We start from the raw sequence: 22145 nt of genomic DNA, 5'->3' as shown, positions 1-22145 counted from the left end.
TCAGTATATGCTTAAATCTGGCTGAAAATAGGAATGTTATTACTCATTTGCCTTGGTGCTTCATGAATCAAGAAGGGCAGGAATAGAGGAAAACATGTTAGGTCATGTTATTCATACACCTTTTAATGCTTACTTGTGATTTAGGAACAATTGAAAATGACAAATAAAGACTAAATTTGAACCAGCAACAGTGACTATCAACATAAATTAGATCTTCAAGGGCATATCCCCGTATACGTGTGCTCTGTGTGTCAGCTGTGTCAGTAGGCTGCTGTCTTGCCATGAAAACAGAAAAGATCTTGCCTATTTTGTTTTCAGATCCTAAAAATAAAATAACACAGGGTAGTACTCAGGTGGTCAATATGGTAGACACCAACCAAGCTTTGCCTCAGCAGGAAGCAGGTTTTCATGTCTGCCACATTTATCTCAGATTGTATTTATTTTCATTTCTTCAGATTTTGGGCATTATATGGAAATCAGGACTTTGATGGTTTTTTAATAGTCCTGCTTCTTCCCTGACTTAGCTGCGGGAAGACTGTTAGGTCAGGCTTTAAGATCTGTCTGGTCTCTCATAACCTTTCCTTTTCCCTAGTACTGCCTTAGCTGCTGTTTTTCTGTAGAAAGCTAAAACGTTGACTTCAGCAATTTTTCAGAATGTACTGGATGGACTGGCTGATAGAAGCCAAATCAGACCCCATTCCAAATTGCTCTCTTCCAGGGAGTTCAGGCATACCTGGTCAGGGTAGTGTTGGATCAGTTGTGATATTGCTTTCTCTAAGTGTCTAACAGTAGATTTCAGCAGTTTGGTGGAAAACAATGTGAAAAATGCTAAATTTGGGAAGAAAGTAAAGAGAATGGCTCTTTTGAAAGATCAACTCCCCTTTCTCTTCCTAAGGCTGTTGAGATAACCTGCATGGAGACAACAATCTTCAGTGTATTTGGGGGAAATTAGAACATAAGTCCTGTATTACTGTTTATGGACATGGATTATTTTCCTCACTTCCCCTACAAATAGCACTTAGGCATCATTGGATGCTTTTTGTATAGCGTTCAAGTGCAATGCAGTCTAATGTAGCATGGCATTGTACAGTTCTCCCTTTTACCGTAACAGGTAAGGAAAGAAGCACAGCTGTTTTTTCCTCTGTGAAGGGATTTGGCTCAGAAGTTGCAAATTTCTGAATTCTCATTGCAGTTAGGTCCTTACCTGAATATTGGTATGTGAGCTTAGGTTCTTCTTGCACCATATTTCACTCTGCTATGACTCAGAAACCAACATGAGCTTTTGAATACTCACACTTCTTCCATTAGCTTCTGAGCTATCTTAGTTCTCTGCTGTCACCCCATAAATAATAAATTGGTCATTTATTCTCCTCAGAGAACAGATTTTCCTGAGCTTAGTCCAGATGGGAGATTTGGGAGTCATAACAGTCTAGGTACACAGCTGATTCTAGTCTTACATACTGTGGTCTCCTTCTTCATGGAGTCATTTAATTTTCTTTCCCATATGTAGGAAATGGGATACTGAACTGGATAGGCTTTGATTTGGTCTGTGTTTCATTTGGGGGGAATGTCTGTATTTTATCTATATCACACTTTTCATGTGTTTTCAAAGTATGTATTTGCAACAGGAAAAGTTCTTTATTGTCTCCTTACCAGAAAGCCCTACACCGTAATGTGGGTATTACTAGTTAACATATGTATCTTCTGTTGATTCTAGCATTGTGCCAGATGCAGTGTTTTTAGTCCTGACAGAACTTTCATAATGGAAAGTTTATATATTATTTTCAGGGTTTTCCTAGTTTCTTTCTTTGACTGAGGTTTTTATCAAGCTATTACTACCCATGCAACAGTACCTGAGTACCGGAGCTGTTGACTCTGTTGAGGTTGGAGAGGCCTTGCAGAGAGATCTTGACAAATTATAGAGCTGGGTAATTGCCAACCATATGAAGCTCAACAAGAGCAAGTGCTGGATTCTGCACCTGCGATGGGGCAACCCTGGCTATAGGTACAGACTGGGGGGTGAGAGGCTGGAGAGCAGTCCCAGAGAAAGGGATCTGGGGCTTCTGGTCAACAGCAAGTTGAACATGAGTCACCAGTGTGCCCTGGCAGCCAGAAGGGCCAGATGTGTCCTGGGTGAATCAGGGGCAGCGTGACTAGCCAGCTGAAGGAAGGGATTGTCCTGCTTTGCTCTCTGCACTGCACTAGTGCAGCCTCACCGTGAGCACTGTGTGCAGTTTTGGGCACTACAGTATAAAAAGGACATAAAACTATTAGAGAGCATCCAAAGGAGGGCTACAAATATGGTGAAGGGTCCAGAAAGGAAGACATACGAGGAGCAGCTGAGGTCCCTTGGTTTGTTCAGCCCTGAGCAGAGCAGGCTGAGGGGAGGCCTCATGGCGGCCTGCAGCTCCCTCACGAGGGGAGCGGAGGGGCAGGCGCTGAGCTCTGCTCTCTGGGGACAGCGACAGGACCCGAGGGAATGGCATGGAGCTGGGACAGGGGAGGGTCAGGCCGGGTGTTGGGGAAAGGTTCTGCACCCAGAGGGTGGTCGGGCACTGGGACAGGCTCCCCAGGGCAGTGGTCCTGGCACTGAGCCTGACAGAGTTGAAGGAGCGTTTGGACATTGCTCTCAGAAACATGATTTAATTTTTAGGTACTCCTGTGTGGAGCCAGAGGTAGGACTCAATGATCCTTGGGGGTCCCTTCCAACTCAGGCTATTCTTTGATTCTAGGTACAATATTTTGATTTTAGTATCCTTGTAGTAAAGTGTTCTGAAGTTCATCCCTTAACTTAAAAATGCACTCATTGTTATACTATATTCTCCTAGAAACACAGTCCTTCATTCAAACAGTACAGAACAAGAGTGCCCTGGCAAAGCTTTCCCATACTGGGAAGCTTTTGAAATTGGTATATTAATATGACTGAGCAGTGGTTTTGTTGGCACATGGTGTCTTGGCTGAGAGGAAAATGTGGGATATAATGAGAACTAACCCCATCAAGCAGGTTTTATTTTACATGAGAAGGTCAGGTTTGTTAGGCTTTATCGTATTTTGAAAGATCTTTCACTGAGGCACTCTCTTCCAGAGGTTTAACTCACAGTTTGTAAGGAAATTCCATCTCGACAATTATGCCAACTTGGCAAGTCACTCCTTATGTATTTCTCCATGTGAAAGTGGAAAATAAGGAATCTGGTGCTTTGTTTTGTTTTGTTTTGTTTTTCTAGAACCTATCTGACAGTCATTAAACTTAAAAGTCATGAAAAAGTTTAAAGATACAAGGTTTCTGGGCACTTTTAGCTCTGTGAACTGATTCATGAGCTGAGCAGTTCCACACTTGAAGCTGCTGGCCTCTAAGGAGAACTAGCTTAATCCAACAGCAAGCAACAAAAAATAAACTTCATTCTTCAGCTGAAATGTGATTTTATTAAGTTGGCACCAGGAATATCTCTGAATTTCTTGCCTCTTACCACAGGCATCAAGTCACCTGCCGTTCAGGCTGGTGCAGTGCATGAATGAGAAATCAGGCTTTAAAATGGCTGCAGGTAGCTTTATGCTAAAAATACTTCTCTAAACAACACTAATGGAGTTCTGCCTTTATTGCTTTTCAACAACACTACTACCTTTTAGAAGTGTAAACAGTAATGATTTACTCTGTAGCATCTCAGCACCTTCTATGGATTTCAGGGGTGCCACAGATTTTTCAGTTATAAATCCCTGAGATACTCATAAATTAAAGTTGCAAGTCCACCTCCGGGTTCTGAGGACATTGACAAATCACTTGAGCTTCGCTGACCTGGCTTATGACACAAGAGTTCTCTTAATGGAATTACAGCCTTATTTTGTAGAGTTTGTGGAACATTCTGTTACTCATTAAATTACCATTTATTTATTGCTAGTCAGCCCCATTTTGAACCTCTGCAATAATGTTAATCGGAGTATATTTAACGGCAGTAAACATACTGAAACACAGACAATTTTAACATCCTGTGTTTTCCCTTATGTTATCCTGCTCTCTTTAGCTATAGTGAAGTCTGCTTTCTGTTTGGACTCCTCTTTGTCACTGCCACCGTAACCAATGAAAACAATAAGAATCTTTTCTGATAATAGCTGTCATTGTTCCCTGCAAAATCTCTGCCTCTAAGTGGAATTGGATCAAGAATCCATAATAAATGAATAGCAGAAGGTGTAAAATCAATGCTTTTTTTCAGGTTCTGTCAATAGAAATATATTGACGATGTAATCTGCTATGATTTAGTTATATACTGCATGAAAAGTACTGAAGTATGAAGTGTAACCACAAATCATTTTCAAGTAGTGTAATGACACAGTGACAGAATGATCACAGTAAGCGTATATTACTTAGCACCATGCTATAAAGATATTATACTATTCTCAACGAAAAAAAATCCTTAGATATAAGGAGCTCTTCATTAAGCATTGTACAATGCCAAAGACAAGCTGATAGCGATTTGTTACCAAAGCTGAGTCAACAACTCAAACCACCTGTCAATTTAAAATCCCATTGGCAGCTTTCATGTACAGAGGAATTTCATAAGCTGTTATTTAAAGTTTGAAAGCCACGCTGAGAAATTTTTTGGTGCACATGCTTACAGAAGAAGCAGTTATCTCTCTTTCTCTTGTGAAACCTAGTGTAAATCTTATGAGGTGGCCAAATTCTGTCTCAGTTATCAGAGAGCTGCTCTGATAGAAGACAAGGATAGCAACAAAAGAGGACTTGTCTACTTTCATAAGTGTTTTTGAGCAAGTGTGCCTCGTTGCATCCTCATCATCTCTTTAGAGACTTGAGGGTTTAGTGGAGATATTTTCCTCCTTTTGTTTACATTTCTATTGCCAAGCTGACTAAACTAAGTCATTCCCTCAGCTTTAATACAGAGGTTAATCCTAAACAATATTTTTTCTATCTTACTCTAAATGCCTCTACAAATTAGATAAAGACCTTGGACTCCTCAGAGTTTGCCTAAAGGTCATCACATTGTTCAAATTTTAGTCTGCTTTTGTAAGCTAAATGCAAATGATTTTCTATAGAGTGGCATCCAGCTTTGTTTTCAGAGTTAAGTAATATGTGGTATATTTCTACATTATTGAAATGTTAAAATATTACCCCTAATGTGAAACATTCTTCAGTGATATTATGTAAATACATATATACATTGTGAAAACACACTACAAGAAATAGGAAGATAGGCTTGCAAAGAATCCACAGTGCACAGAATAATTGCTGTTCATTATTCCTCTACTAATAAGTTTGATTCAAGAAACCTTGTTTGTTTTTTTGTTTTGTTTTGTTTTTAAAAAAAGTCTGGTTCTATTTTCAAGGCACTTCAGTAAACTTTGAAGAATTTTAGTGTAACTTTGAAATACCTTCACTGAATCCAGTGGATTTGAACAAGTATAACAAGTATATGAAGTATAACAAGTATATATATAACAAGACAGTTATGAACAAGTATATTTTTCAATAAAAAAATGAATAAATTAAATCTGTTCTTGTAATTCTTCTGCTGTTGTTCTGCAGAATTCATCATTTATGGAAGGAATCCAAGAATCTTTAAGTTAAAAAAATCACCTAGATGGCCACAGGCTGGAGCAAGTGACCTCCAGATGTCTCTTTCAACCTCAGTTGTGCTGTGGTTCCATAACTTTTAAAGCTATAGGAATTAGGGACCCTGCTGCCATTTCCTGCTTCTCTGAAAATCTGCCTCAGTTGTCTTCTGCAGGTAGTGTTGGTGGTTAAAGCGTAGAAGCTGACTGAATTAAAAATTGAAGCTTATACAGTGAGAGTTCCATCTACTCACAATAAATCTGGTATAGGGCAAAGGTGGACTGTGTTCATGGCTTTGTCTAATAAGTCTCATAGGTATTTCAAGTAAAGGAGTTGGGTGGGTAGATGCGTGTGAGAAATTAAATACATTCTTATGGATAGTTGCTGTATGGTTATACCAGGAGTGCAAAAAATGACAAATAGTTCTGATAATGTAGACAGCAGAGACTGGTGATTAAAACGGTATGTCAGATTACTAAATTATGAGTGAGCTTGTGACTATATTAAAAGTAAAACTCCTTAATGGATGTATAGGACTGTCTAAAATTGTGAAAAAAAAATCTGTTTTCACTGAAAGCATTGCAGAGGAATGAAATACTCTTCTTATTTGTTGTCTTTTCAGCTCTGTATGAATCTCTGTTGTAAGCGTTGCCCTCCCTCCTGTACTTGGCACCCCTACAAAATTCTAGATTTGTTGTAATAGGAGTTCAAGGAACTAGGAGTAGTTCTTTAATAAACAACAGGAGTGTGATACCAGAAGCTACTTAATTCGCTTAAAATGGTCTTTAATTTGTATAAGGTTTTTGTATTTGTTTAAAATACCTTGGGAAGTTGTCATCATTTCTAATCACATTTGATGGAGAGAAATACAGTGGATAAAATATCACTGCTGTGAAGTACTACCTTCTGATAACTCCAGAACCCTGAGAGGCAATTTTATTTGCCAGCTGGGAGTGAGGGGTACTTCTTTTTTTTTTTTTGTAATAGCATTTAGATATATATGTATATGTTATTTCTTATGGCTTATTTCTGCTATAAAATTTATCTTCATGAGCAAAGAGAAGAGGGGATACTACATTGCTTTGTCTTTTCTTTGAAGTAAAGATAAATGTTTTAACAAAAATCAGCACTCTTAGTCTTCATTTATACAACATGGGTGGCTAATTGCTTCTGAGCAATCCTGTTGTTACTGAGATCATGGCTGATGAGATATGAAGCTTTGAAATAAAAATACCTTGTTAATGTCATCCACATTTTGACTGACAGCCCATTTTGCCCATCTTTAATACTCCTGTTTTATAAACAGAATACATGAGTATAATAGCTGAGCTGCAGATAGGGCATCAATCTTGGCTTGCTAGAGGAGAACTTGTCAACATGCTCTTGACTTACCGCCCATGTGTGGAATCCTTAATTCTCTCAGATAAATATCACATCTAAAGCTAGGCTGTTAGAGGGTCACGTTATCTCTATAACTGGTCTTCTACAAACTACAAAATTACGAGATTATACTTTCCTGGCTGACTTTGCTCAGTCTCAGCTAGAGGCACATTGTTATTCTGATCAATATTGTAGCCAGTCGCTAGTCATTTCAACATTGATACTGGCACAATTTAGAAGTTTACCACAGTTTGAATTGCAACTACTTGAACAAAACCACAAAAACTGGTATCACTCAGAAAAAACACAGTGTATTACAGTTTTCTGTTTAATTCCTTACTTAATTTATTTGCCAATCCCATTCAAAATTATTTCTTTGGAAGTAATATACTCTTCTTTGTTGGTATTACATGTAAAACTTGTAACAAATGTTGTTCCGGTGTAATGTACATTTTTTTTAATTGCTACCATTACCTAGGTTTCTAACTGTTCATTTTAATAAGTTTATTGCATATTTATATTTATCAATACATAGTAACCTAAATATGGTAATTCTCATTTTCACCTATACAATATAAAGACAATCCAGAAAAATACATAGAATTACTGTAAAGCAAAATATTAGTATATTTGCTGTGTTTGGTTTTTTTTTCCAATAAAATGTACGAGAGCGCCCTTTGTAAGGATCACTGGGTGGAATTAAAAAGCCTCGGAAGTTTCTAATTAGACTGAAGCAGGACCTGATCCTTCTAGCTGTCGTTCTCTTTGCCTGTCACTGACATTGGCAGTGCTAAGGGAGCCATAGTGTGCAGCAAGAGGATTAATATTTGGGTTTTAAATGCCTAGTTTACCTCACTGTAAAATCAGAGACATTCTGGATTGGCTTTGTGAGAAGCAAGCATTGAATAGACTGTGTACATTTTCAAAACAAGCCTACTGTGTTAAAAATAGATTTTCAAAACCAATTATAAAGTTCCAATTTTTGCTGTAATAGCTATGGGACAATTACAAATTGACTTAACGCCTCAAAGCAAATCATCACCGTTTAAAATATTTTGTCATGCCTACTACCCCTATCCTCATAACATTTCATTTTATGTTAATGTGTCATGTGTTAGAAAATCATGTAATGATAAAGAAAATGTTCATGTGGAAGGTTAGAAATGACTTTAATGAGTTATTATTACCTTGCTCTCAGACTGTTGATAATATTTTTGTGTTATTTTAATGTATTCTGAGTAGAGACAGAGGCACTAGTCAGATTGGATCATCAAGAACATTCCCCTGGGAATCAGGGCAGGATGCAGTCCCCTAAGAAATGATGTGTCAGATTAAGCTGATGCTATATTCACAGGAAATACAACACACAATGAAATACAAAAATACACTGAAATATGTTATCTATTTCATGTCTGATATGAATTGGTTTGGCGCTATGGAGACTGACACTGATCATAAAGGCACTTCTCAGGATGTGGTATTGGTTAGTGGTATACTCGCTCACTTGCAACTTGCTCTATTATTTAATGAGATAGTAACTTCTCCCATAATTTCTTCACTTCCCCTGCACTGAAACGGGCTCATACTTGAGGTGGGAACATGGCAAGGTTGCAATAAAAAGGAAAGAAAATTAAAAGACATGGTCCCAATTGAAAGCAGCGGTAGTAGCAGTGCTTGTAGGTTTGACACTGATCTCTTATACTTAAAAGGACATTACTGTTATTGGTGATCTGCATCAATCCAGGACCATAACAGATATTTAAAGAGGCAAAATATACTAAGTGATAGCCTATAAAATATGAGCAGTAGGAATATAATGCTGTGCTAGGCTATTTCAGCACACAAAACTCAAGCTATTCATAGGCTGTCTAGCTATCACGTAATTCCTACTGCATTGGCTGTTGCTTTTTGATTCTCTTTGCATACTGCTGGCTCAATTGAGTAGAAGTATACCTGCAAATAAAACCTTACTGTCGTATGGTTGCTCTGCAAACAGAAGTTCCAATTTACTTGCTTTTGTGCATATGAATCTCAACCATTCAAGCCATTTTTGTACTTGACTATGACAGAAGCATTACGCTCTCAAACAGCGTTAAAAATTGAATAGTGGTTAATAATAATATTCCATTTTGTTATGCTTAGGATTTCATAATCTCTATACGAAATTAGTGAAATTCTCTTCCTCTTATCCCAAGCAGTAGGTGTAGGAATCTGTGCCATTTCATGTCAATACTGAGAATCTGTTTTGAGGCTCAGAAATTTTCCTGAAATACTTATTAAAAAAAAAAAAAAAAAGAAGAACAAAAAAGTTTATTTCATTCTGTTGTCTCAAAAAAGGCTAAGGAGAATTTTAATTTTTGGAGAACACTTCTATGAAACTTTCTAGGAAAAGTTTCTAGAAAAAAAATGAAATAGAAATATCAGCCTGAAAAGTAGGTGTTTGTATTTTGTTGTTGTTGTTTTTCCCAGATAGACACAGATGTTTCCAATGAAAATACCTGTGTTAAGATTTGGTATACACAATGTCTTGATTATTCCTTGTAAGCTTGGAGGGTTTTATTTTATTTTATTTTATTTTATTTTATTTTATTTTATTTTATTTTATTTTGTTTTGTTTTGTTTTGTTTTGTTTTTGTTTTATCAAATGTTTTCTCCTGGGCCTGGCTGTTGGAAACAAGCCGAAAGCCACCGGATTCTGATCCAAAAAGGAGTTTTCCCAAGGTTCATCCTGTGGACTTAAAAACGAAGAGTAGGACCATCAGAAGTTAAAATTTTGTTATACCAGTTTCTTCCATCATGCTTTTCTTGTAGCATATTGTAAGTTGACATGATTCTGTTCCTGGACAATGAGATGCACTGGGGAGTTTTAATAGACGTGATATATGTAACACAGATTATAAGTAGAGTCCGCAAAGGATGAGTAATGTGGAAAGTGTCACCATATAAAACGCTTTCCTCCAGTGTTGGGCTGTTCTTCCTTAAAGAGTGGACAGCGCTCAGTGAAGGCACAGGCCAAGAAGTTGAAGTCAAAAGGAAAACTCGAATCAATCTCAGTGGGCTCCATATTGGGACGTAAGTGTTCTCCATCCGTTGCACAGCCTTCAGGACCAAACTGCTGTAGAGCTACAGACACTATTTTTGCTTGCACAGAGACATCAAAGAAACAATAATTTTTCCTCAGAGAAAGTCTCCAGTAGGCCCAAGCATCTATACAGGCCCTGGGAAGTACGATTACACCTTACTCTACGAGCTGCAGTGAGCTGGCCCAGAAGGTCCAGACAGTGGTAATCATATAAGCAATGCAATAAAAATACTCAGCTTTGAGTAATTGACTCCTAATGGAATAACAGGGATATAGTGGAGTTTTATTTCTTTTTTTTTATTGTTACATTCTTGCAGGAATCTTTTGTTAACTTTTTCCACATGTAATGCTTTAAAGCATTAGGGGCTGAGCTCTTTTTTGCTTTGTGTATTCAACACCTCCTCTCCATTCCAGGAAATGGCTGCTAAAGTGATATGAAAACACTCCTTGCACTTACTCACAGTCTTCCAGTAAATGCAAAGTTGCATTATTTGCATGTGTCCATAAATGACTGTATAAACTCAGACTGAGGCAGATGCAGGCATGCACCCATCTGAATGATCCTTACAGGAATTCAGTGCATTCAGGAGGTGTTTGTAAATATAAAGAAGACAAGAAGGACAGAGATAGCAATAACAATACTAGCTGCTTTTACTGAAAACATGCTTGCTTTAGTATTCATGTCGGTGACTAGAAGACAAGAAGTTTGTGTAAGAAGGTGGTACACAGACAGTGAAGTGCATCCCCCGTTTAGCACATGACCGTTTTATAAATAGAGTAGATATAGACTTCCGAAACATGTTATTTGTGATCTCATGGTTTTGTCATTCTCTGGAAGTAAAAATATTGACATTTACCAGGCTGTTTGTTCCAGCTTTCTGATCTCCTGCAGTTTATTTTTATAACAACCTTATTGATGAGCCTCTTACTCAGCTCTCTAGGTTTAACTGAGTTGAGTCGATTTGTTACCACAGCTTCAAGTAGCTGTTACAGAACAAGCGAGACATCCTAATAAAGCTGTAAACGTGTTTACTCAAACATGGTATTGATTTTACTTGGAGAGGGAGAAGCTAGTGCTTAGCATGGTGTCAGGGAGGATGAATTTAACTGCAGTTTTTCATTGTCATCTGTCCTGGTTGTGAAACACTAAGTGAAGCCACAAGAGGATAATTAGAATTGCCAGAAATTTAGCCCCTAAAATCAGTTAACCACTTGGGATTTTTGTAGTTTAATTAGTTTTTATTAAAACTTTCCTCCAGTGGTGCAGTCAGGAAGGCTTTTCTAATGTTCTTTTCAGTGACAGTGAGATTTCAAGGTTGCCACTTGTTAGATATACATCTTAAATGACTGTGTTTCTGAAAGGATTGGTAACCTTTCTTCTCTCACTTGTAATTAGCCTGGCACTACAGTTCGGTAGAAGCACAGAGCCATCTCATTTAAAAAGAGAGGAAAAGACACTTGTTTACTGTGTGCACTTGATTGTACCTATATACATTTGAAGCTAATAGTATAAATATGCGTATGTAGAATAATTCTTACACTATCTTGAGAGAGAAAGAACTTAGGCGTGTGAAGATTGAAAGAAGTATCATATATTGGGAGATGCTTACATTTAATTTGTCGTATATACCATAAGTCTAATGTGTCAGACCACAGTGCCAAAATACATGAAAACTGAAGCCAAATCCCACCCTTAATCAAAAACGTTTCCATTTAGAATAGCCAACATTCAGTTTGATAGCAATGGGCAGGGCCTCTGGCTTACCACAGTTCTTGGCTGTAATATCCACCATCTGCCACAAAATCAAAAAAAAAAAAAAAAAAAGAGAAACCTCAGCATGTTGACATACAGTCGTTCAGTGACTATATTGCCGAATCATCTGATGCCAACATCTTTTACAAAATCTAGGCTGGCTGGCTGGCTCTTGGCACCAGCATTGCTAACCACCTGATTACAACTGACCAGACTCAGGATACCACAACATTAACCCACTCCAACAGCACTAAAAGACATAATAAAAAATAAAAAACACCTCACTTGTATCAGCTACAAGACTTTAAATTACCAGAGTAATGTTTCTTGAAAACTGTATCTCCGCATACTGCCGGCCTGGAAGGCTAGTGGGATCACTTAAAAATAGACTGCTCAGGCAACTGTGATAAATGCTGTGCACAAACAAGAGTGTAAAAAGGTGCTTGCGGCTGTCCCCCATGGTGGAATAACACCAGCTTAAAAAGGCAGTTCACAGATGACTCTGTAGAAACTTTAAATACAAGAAAGAGGAGACAGCTCAGTTGTCTGTGATCTGTTTTGTGTCTGGGACAATTCTGCTGGCAAATGGCCTGGCTAACACGGGTTGTGTTAGGTGCTTCAGGGTTCACCTGGAAGAGGAGGATTATCTGGAAACATCACATAACAAAAATGTTTTGAGGGGCTCTAACAGCTTGTAATTGTTCATAATTAATGCATTTGATAGTTGCTTTTTTTCCTGATTTTCTCTCTTGCATTTAAAAAAATACATTAATATTTCCTTGGGCGTTTTTTGAAGATTGAAAGCGTGAGAGAGACTGCAGAAAGACGAGTAGTGGGCGAGCTGGGTGTCAGAGGCTATAAATGGATTTCTAGCCAACATTAGTAATTATAAGTCATTAAAATTAATTGTCAAGTGTACAGTTTGAAATGAAATATTTGGCTTCAATATAAGCTGTTTTTAAGTGTTGTTAAACCATTACTGAAGCAGACCAGAACTGTTGTGAAATCTCAGCTATTGGACTCCTACATTCCTCTCCAACTGCACTAGCGCTAGGCGTTCATTCTAACTACCACTGGTAATCTGGAAACAAAACTTTCAGAGAAATCACATTTCAGTGAAATTGTCTCCAAAATGTCTACTTTGCTGGCCACAAATATATGAACTTGCTTCTCCATTAATGATTTTAAAGTGCTACTCAGCTCTTAAAAATAACAAAGTAAAGACAACGCCTTTTGTGTCAGTCAGGACTGTCTTGCTGTGTCTTTTCAGAGTTGTATTGACATCCCCAAAGAGACTTGAGCTGGTTTCAGTGAAGCCTTGATTTGGGTGTGGATTTTGAGGCTCAAGCACCACTTCTGGCACTTGGTTTAAGGAACCATTAATTTGGTGGTGAGCACAAAAGGGAAGAAAACAACTTGACTTTTTTGTCCCCCATTCTGTTTGCAGGCCTAACAATTATCAACATCGTCTTTGAGCATATGTAATAAGGAAGACAGAGATAGTAAAGATGAACTCTCAATTATTTCAGGCATTCCTTTTAGAGCAGTGATTTCAGAGATGCTTTTCTCCACCGAGAAGAAAAGAAATAATTATGGGCCAAAAATAGTTATTGGTGTCTTATTCCCAGATGACAGAAGTGGTTATGTGAATACATTTTCTTTTGGGGTTTTATAGCACGGTAAGGTTTACAGCACTGTTTGAAGCTCTGTAAGAAGTTGCTGAGTACATGGGCTAGCTGGATACAGTTCCAAATAAGTTCTTAGTAAGTACAGATGGAAGGTGGTTACTTGGCTGTCCATGCCTGTGGGAGACAAAAGGCATCCCAGTCTACTCTGAACACCTACCAGGATGGCCTACTGAGTATCCTGCAGCTGCCATTTCTCTTACTCCATAAATAATAAACGTTTTGGATGTCAGGGCAGGAGGCAGACAAGTGGGAAATTCCTAAGTTTTGTTCTTGTCTTTGTGTGCTAGTGTGAAGAGTGCAGTGTGTAATGCATGTAATACCATGCACAACCTCAGCAGTGCAGAAATGCACTGCAATTAGAAGATAGTGGGCAATAGTGCCTAAAAGTTGTTTTGGTAAAATATTTGAAATGAGGCTGTTTTGTGTAGCCAAATACAGTGCTGCTTTTTGCACTCCATTCCAGTGATAGCCAGAAACTAGTTCAGGGCATGACATAGGTTGAATTAGCTGCTGATCTACTTCAGTATGTGTTGGGATAATCTAGTTCTGTGAGCCCAGACTCATGATAAAAGATCAATCCTGCCCTTTCTGCCTGTGAAACTGTAGGAGTGTGGAGTAAGTGTTCTCTTCTATTTTTGCATGGCCAGTCATGGCACCTTAAAACGATTACAGCCTTTAGCTGCTTTGTGTCTTCCCTCCACCACCCTGCTTGCTGGTAGAGCTGTTTGAGTACTCACCTGTGCCACTTCAGTTTAAATTAACCACATTAGCAAAGACCTACTATTGACCAGTCCACTGTTAAAGCTAATCTGGCTCATTTTGACAAGAGAGTCAGGCTACAAGAGCAGCAAAGAAGGATGGTGAAAAACAGATGGGGAAGTAACTTCTTCAGCTGGAACCAAAAGATCTGAATCCATGCCTCCTTGAGAGTGTGACTCATGGGGTTTGCATCAGAGTACCTTATACACTGGAGGAGGCAAGCTTTAAACTACATTCTGACCATGCTGCTTTTTACTGCATTAACTAAAAAGAACATACTGCAGCTGAAGCAGCCAACCCGACAGAGCTCTTTGTTTCTCTGCTCAAACAGCAGTGCTTTCTGGTGTTCCCTCGGGGTCTCCTTTGCCAACTGCCTAGTCTTAGTATGTGATGTAGTTCTGTGTTTGTGGTATGTGTGTTTGTATTGTCATTCGATGCGATATTGTGTCAGATACTGCTATTTCTATTTCATCTATGAAATACATACCTTTTAAGAGAAACTCAACAGACAAGAGAATGGTTTGAGGGCAAACTCCCCTCTACAGTTTCTACATATCTCATATATGACAGCTGCACTTAATGTCATTTCTTCACCACTCTAAAATCACAGAGATCTCTCATTTCTATCTGCAAATTAGAACAGGATTTTTTTTTCACCTGATTCTGCTTTCGCTTAGATCAGAATAAATAAGAAGTAGCTGCACTGAAGAGAAAAAAATATATACTAGTTTGAGACTACTGTGAGCTTGGGAGGTGGTGACAGTCTCAGTCTATTTGCTGTTGAAAAGTAATTCATGTTTTATGGTCCTTTGCTCCTTGCTATTTCCTCATCTTCACATATATTCGATGCCTTGATCATAAACATCGAGGACAGTTGTTCTTTCTTGTATAAACCGCTCTCTGAACTCATGCTCAGCACAAAACCTAGCTGAGTGTTTGCCTTTGGAGGCCTGCCCAGTGCATCTTCTATACTCACTGAGTCAGAAAGGGACTGTCTTAACAGCCTCATTTTACATACGGTTACAACTTGCTCTGAAGTTTTAACCACCCAGAAGCACACTGGCAAGCTCCTGCCTCCCAGGCAGTTTAAATGTAATGATTGACATTCTCTACGCATCCAAGAAAGTTTCCTCTAAGAATGCATGTTAATTTAATGGAGAGCAGACCATTTTCATCTCGTTATTCAGAAATGGCCTGATTTCTGCCAGGCATGCTGTTTGAATTTCTCAACTGTTACCCAGCTATTACAGCTGGACCATCCTGCCACAGTTGTGTTGTCTGTCATCCCCTGACTGCCGCCAGTGATAGCACTCACAGCACAATTTCTTCCTATTTCAGATTCTCATCTTTGTATACTGAAAACTCCTGTCTTCTCCACTTGTGTTTATGGACTTAACATTCACTGGTGAAGCAGTCATTTTTTCCCAGCTAATGTCAGTCAATATCTGTGAAATCCCAGCATGTATGTAGTTCAGGTTTCTCTAGAAAAGTATTGATGTCAGAAACATACAAATTTAAAACACCTGTTTTCTATGCTCCCCTCCATTTCCAATGAAAAGCATGTGATTTATAGATTTAGTAGTTTCACGTAAAGCCCCAAACTCTTTTCCCATTCGGTGCAGTTTAAAGAAAATCAGTTATCAGCTTGGCTTTTTACCATCAGTCATGACTGAGAAGCCAAGAAAGAGCTTGGTAATCCATGAAAACAGAGTCTGTTGCTCACCAGTATTATCCTCGGTTAATCTGTGACATTATTTTTCATGTACCTGGTTTTTAATCTTCAATGAACCAATATTATTGCACAGAGTAAGATATTTTTGCCATCTTCTAAAACTATACTCTGTTTCACACTGAAGGAAGTATTTTGAGAAGGAACATGGATTGAATGAGAGCATCATAATTTAACGTGGGATCTTTTTTTCCACTAGTAACCAAGCTGAACAGCAAAAGTGTATTCGGCTATCAAAAGAAAGCTAGCAAAACATTATCTTTGAATCAAAATTTGTGGTATGTCAGAAATTGGTACCAATGAACTACATAGTTTCAAGGCTAGATTTGTACTGTGAAGGCCCAAGACCTGTCAGAGCATGACACAGAAACTTGAAATGGTGGATGAAAGCTTTAGAACACTTTTAAAACAACATATTTCAGCTTACTGGAATTCAGATTTTCTTGGGTAAGTCTCACTTTCTCTCTGCAATTGGATGGGGAAGGGAGATACATCTGAAAGACATTAAAACAGGATAAAAGTGAATAAAGTATTACCTCCAGAATGACAGAGTGGAGTTTTAAATTATAAGAAACTAAGTTTACTTTTAACATCTTGAAAACCTCTTCTAAATTTAAAAAACATATTCACCTCTGCCATAAGTTCTGTCATGCTTTCAATGACAAAAGTTTCAGCCAAGATAAAATGTTTCAGAGATAAGAGACTCAATCCATAAAATTTCTGGTACCACTTGTACTTAACATTTCCAAGTACCTATGAACAATCTCCTTTTTAGGAGTCCATTTGTTTATATTAATTTAAAGATGTACTCTGGTTTTCAAAACACTCAACTCCCAGCGATTTCTGGTTTTCTAAACCATGCATGCTAGAGGTTTTGTTACTTACAACAGTTAAGCAAGTGCCCTGACTGGGAGAGGTGCTTGGTTCTCTGTATAGTTTGCTGTTGGTTTGGGTGTCTGAGCATGGGGATGGGTGCCCACTGTTTTGCAAGTCTTAGGTTAAATTTCCCATAATCAAGGGCAACAGATGTCATCTAAGCTTCCTTATCAGGTAAAAAGTTCTCACTTTATCTTCTCTGTGAAAGTCTGTAACTGTGAACATAGGTAACATTCGTTCGCTATGTGCCTTCCCCTCTTTTGAGAACAACCTGCGCGGTGACAGTTGTGTGGGGCTGTGGCAGTAGCCGGTAGGGACAGAAGGAGCTCTCTGCTGTAGGGAAAACTGCTGCTGTGTTTTATTTAAAAATATATGTGAGGCATTTGAGGTATTTGAGGAATCAGGATTCTCTCTGGAAAAGAGCAAAGATACTGGTAAATACTTTTGAGGTCACTAGTAAACATCAGTCACGCTAATTGTTGATTTACTTGTTGAGAGCAGCCCTGAGGAGAAGGACCTGGGGCTGCTGGTTAACAAGAAACTTGTCATAAGCAAGCAACGTGCATTCACAGCCCAGGAAGCCAGCCACAACCTTGGCTGCATCAAAAGCAGCGGGGCTGGCAGGACAAGGGAGGGGATTCTGCCCCTCTACTCTGCTCCTGTGAGGCCCCACCTAGAGGCCTGCATTTAGTCCTGGGGCCCCCAGCACAAGAAGAACATGGACATATTAGAACAAGTCTGGAGGAGGGCCACAAAGATGATCAGAGGGCTGGAGCACCCCTCCTATAAGACAGGCTGAGAGAGCTGGGGTTGTTCAGCCTGGAGAAGGGAAGGCTCTGGGGAGACATCGTTGTGGCCTGCCAGTGCCTGAGGGGCCTACAGGAGAGCTGGGAGGGACTCTGTCAGGGAGTGTGGTGGAAGGGCAAGGAGTGATGGATTTAAACTGAAATAGGGTAGATTTAGAATAGATGTTAGGAGGAAATTATTTGCTGTGAGGGTGGTGAGGCACAGGACATGCTGCCCAGAGGAGCTGTGGATGCCCCATCCCTGGAGGTGTTCAAGGCCAGGCCGGTTGGGGCTTTGGGCAGCCTGGTCTGGTGGGAGGTGCCCCTGCCCATGGCAGGGGGGTTGGAACCAGATGGTCTTTAGGGTCCCTTCAACCGAAACCATTCTGTGATTCTGCCTGAAGCCACCGACTGGAGACTTGAGGTAAAAATGACAGCAGCAGCACCCTAACTCAGCGAGTCACCTAGGCACAGTGCTGCATGTAAGCATGTACACACAGCTAGGCCAGCATTTCAATGCTCTGCTCCGTGAAAAACTGATGCACTCAAAAGATAACCATTTTCTTTCTTCTCTCTCTCTCTCCTGCTTTGTTCCTAGGCTTTCTCTCACAACTTGTCTACGACCGGCCAGTGACCGAGTGCATCCGAGCTGGACATTACGCAGCCAGCGTAATTATCAAGCGCTCAGGTTGCACCTTCCCAGAGAAGCCCGACTTCCACTGATACTGGTGAATTGGAGGGATCAACAGTAACTCCCATGTCGCCGTGGGATCGCTGCCTAATTTTTCCTCCTTCCCTTCCCTCACCTTTCCAATTACCTGCATCAACGCTTCTGTACTTCTGTTCATTTTATTCTAAACAAAATATGTATTTCTATGGTGTGTTTCTTTCCGTACCATTACCATGTCTCACTAGTCTTAACTTTTGGAAACAGTGCTAAGTGAAGCTTTTTCTCCCATTCATCTGGAAAAAAAATGTTCTCTTGACACAGATTAAAAGAAAATCCCACGTATATGACACTGCTGATTAACACCAGTAAAATATTTCTATTGAATTACCTAGTTTTATCTAGCTGTGACCAAATCCTACACAACGTACTTGAAATCAACAAACCTGACTTTGTGTGTAACGTAATGTTGTAAACCAGGAATAGTTCTTTCTGTATAGTGGAGTCACAGTAGTGTTAAGACCAATTTTGAATATCCCAAGATTTTCCTTAACTGTTTGAGTGTACAAGTGTTTTGAGTGTACATCATATCCAGCCCAGCTTCCATGAAAGCAAGTAGCTATTTTATCAATAATTTAAGGAACGTGATCCAAAGCTGGTGCCGTGCATTCAGTGTTCTTACACTGATGCCAGTAACTTTGGGTCTGGCACTAACGTGAGAGCAGGTCCTGTTCACCATGCTGTAACTTCACATTGGGCTGTCAGGTGAGCCAGCAGCTAGGTACATGCGGTGATTTCAGGACAGAGGTGTGAGCTGCTGATGGACATAAACATACAGCTAGATCCTGTCTCCTCAATGTGAACTCTCTGGAGGCTGTATTTAATTAAGGTACACATAGTGAAAATGAGGTACAGAAATATTTATGCAGGATATATTGACAGGATATGCCAAACGGAATCTCTGAAACGCACATTTTTAAACTTTTAATTTACTTTGGATAATTAAGCAATATGGTGGATTTTGTTTGTATTTACAGTATTCAAAGAGGTGATCTGATACTGCATTCATTACTTTGCTATGTAATTTGATACCGATAAATAAAAAATTGTCGTACAGTAATTCCTGGTTTTGTATTGTTATGAATCCGGCATTCCTCCAAGTATCGTACTGAATCAGAAGCAGGAAAAGGGCTCTTAACCCACAGTACATGTTAGAGCTCTGCGTTTGATCCATGACTTTCCGTGTCCAGGTGGATGTTCAAGAGTGAGCTCAGCACTAAGGAAGGAAGGAAGGAACATCAGTGTTGTGTTTATATACCACGGGGAAGATGAAAAATTAATGGCTAGGGTTCATCAAAGAATGGTAAGCCTGCACAGTCAGGCTTCACATTCTACTGTAAAGCGCAGACCAAGGGACACACAGAGATCTATTGTTATCACACTGTTGATGCATTGCATGGGGAGAAATCACAGCTGTGGTCCTGATTCCCTTCTTTCTTTGGCCCAGTACCTGGTTTGATGCATAGGAGAACAGGCTCTGTCTTCTTAGAGACCCCTGGTGGGATTCCTGCAAGTTTCAAACCAGCTGAAAATTGTCATAGGGCCATGGAACCCCATCATCACAGGTGCAGATCGCTGTGCTGTGAGTATGGACTGTTCTTCAAGGACTTGGGCTCACAGTTTCTAGGTGAAAAGCATTGCATGCACAGGCCTTGTCTATCTGTGGAGCTACTCGTGAACAGCTTTGTACAAACTAGACTTGGCTGGTTTTTCAGCAGTACTACTCTCAAAGAAGTTTGGGCTTTGCACTTCTCACATTCTATCATAGGGGAGAGGGAGAAATACACTGAAGTGAAAACGTAAGAGAAAACGAAACTGAAAGAGACTACAGTACGTGGTCTTCAGCCTTTATGGGTTGATCAGAATAATGTTATTTTTTACATCTCACAGTTATCATTTAATCCTTTAAATTGATATATCCATGCAGTATATTTTAATCAAGAAAATCTGAGAGGGGGAGGAAGGATGTGCTGCAGTCTCTGCTTTTAATGTGTGGTCACGTATGCCACACCATCCTTACTGCATGAATTTGTCTGTCAGTAAGGAAAGACCAATGATCTAGTGGTTAAATCTGCTGTTCCTTTGCTCTGTATCAGTGACACATTCCATTCCTTTCATAAAAACTTTATCTATATCCTGGACAGATAGTTATGTCTCATTTAAATTAGAATTTAAATATGTAAATGTTCTCTGCTATAACAATGGAACTAAAAGACAACATAACTAGTGAAAAGGAAGGGAGGGTATGTAAAGGAAGGGAGTTGTAACATAGGGGTTTTTTCTTCCTTTATCTAGGCCGTTTCTTGTTTTCAATTCAGGATGCAAGAGAGCAAAGTCAGAAGTTCTGTTCTGAGCTTTTCCACTGACATGCTTGGTGAGCTTGGGCTCCTGACATTTGGCTCTGAATGTCAGCTACAGAGCATAATTTGAAGGCAGTGGGAGCAGCTGAGGAATAAACTACTACCCAATTCATGGAAGGGCATCTGAGTCTGACCTGCTCTATTTAACCATTCATTATTTCTCCAATATCTGTCAATGGATATGCCTTGATGATATATGGATACTTAGAAATGTATTGCCAAATCATGCTAAATAACTTGAACCTGTGCTGTCAAATTGCCTGGTGATTTCATTGAGAATTCTTTTCAGGATCTATACTCCTCTCCTGCTTCTCACCGATGAAGGTTTTTTTGTGTATATAATGGATAACGTTGTCATCCTTAATCTTCTTTTTCACATCTATTTTTTCACTGTTGTCCTCTACCAACTTCTTCTGCACAGGGGCACGTTAGAAAACTGGACTTCCTGAAAACCATATCATTGAAAGAATTGTCTGCAAGTGACATGCCCCATTGTCTCAAATCCCAGATGGGAAAACTGAAGTGAGCCTGTCACTGAGCTTGAGCCATCACTCAAACCCAAAGTTCTGAGCTGGGATACTTTCAGAAAAAACAGTAATGGAAATCCACCTCCGCTAGCTGCTGGCCAAAACATGTTACCCTCACTCAGATAAAACTTCTATTTTCTTGGGAATAAGAGTGTGTCTCCTATGCATCACGCATTTTAGGCTTGATTTCATACCACATGAAGTGTATTGCAATGCTGCTGAAACCAACAGGCAAGGAAATCAGACAGTTGTTCACAAAGCCACATGCTAAAGAGCTGAGAAGAACAAGATCTGGGAATCAGGAAATAAAGGTTATGTTTCCATTTCTGCAAGTGATTTACTTTGTTATTTGGGGCAGATTGGCACTTTGCTTTCTGAATCCGTTTCCTTCTGTAAAGAAGATGGTAGGCTCAATAAGGTGGTAAACTCAAAAGATGAAGCTGGTAGGAATTTGAGTATAGCAGTATGAGCCACGTCTCAGCCTGTACTCACTGCTCATCTTTTAGTTTTCCCTTTTGTATATGAAGTTAAAACTGTTTACCGTTAAAATAGTGATAGCTGTTACTACTTGTTAGAGGGTTAAGACAAGGAAGGCAAAGATGAAAAAAGGAAAGGAAAAAAGCTTTACTGTAAAATGTGCTACATGAAAATGACAATAGAAATGCACAGTGTTTTAAGATGACAAGTCTGGGAACAATCTTTAATTTAAAGGGTCTTATCCACAGTTTTCATAAAGTAATGTTAATTAAAAGTGTGATGACATGTTTGGGATTTAAAGGAAATCATTCTGCGAAGGATTTATAGCAATCACAGCTCCAGAGCATTAGGATTACAGATCCTTGTGCTGTTCCTTTTCAGTGATCATGTGATTGGCCTGTTGTTAAATATAGCTTCCATTTAGTGAATTGAGACAGGC

At 39.3% G+C, this 22145-nt stretch overlaps 1 protein-coding gene across 1 annotated transcript in view; it reads left to right on the top strand.

Moving 5' to 3' along the window:
• The window catches only part of ADK (adenosine kinase), a 278665-nt gene extending 259263 nt beyond the window's left edge, over positions 1-19402 (top strand). The window contains exon 11 of the mRNA XM_027460598.3: positions 18214-19402. Within this exon, the coding sequence (XP_027316399.1) occupies positions 18214-18338 (125 nt within the window). The 3' untranslated portion in view covers positions 18339-19402. The remainder of the gene's footprint in view (positions 1-18213) is intronic.
• Positions 19403-22145: the final 2743 nt, after the last annotated feature.

This window comes from Anas platyrhynchos, chromosome 6 (assembly GCF_047663525.1).
Source record: "Anas platyrhynchos isolate ZD024472 breed Pekin duck chromosome 6, IASCAAS_PekinDuck_T2T, whole genome shotgun sequence".
Classification (NCBI taxonomy): domain Eukaryota; kingdom Metazoa; phylum Chordata; class Aves; order Anseriformes; family Anatidae; genus Anas; species Anas platyrhynchos.
Note: the sequence above shows the minus strand (reverse complement) of the source record. Positions and strands in the feature narration are given on the sequence as shown.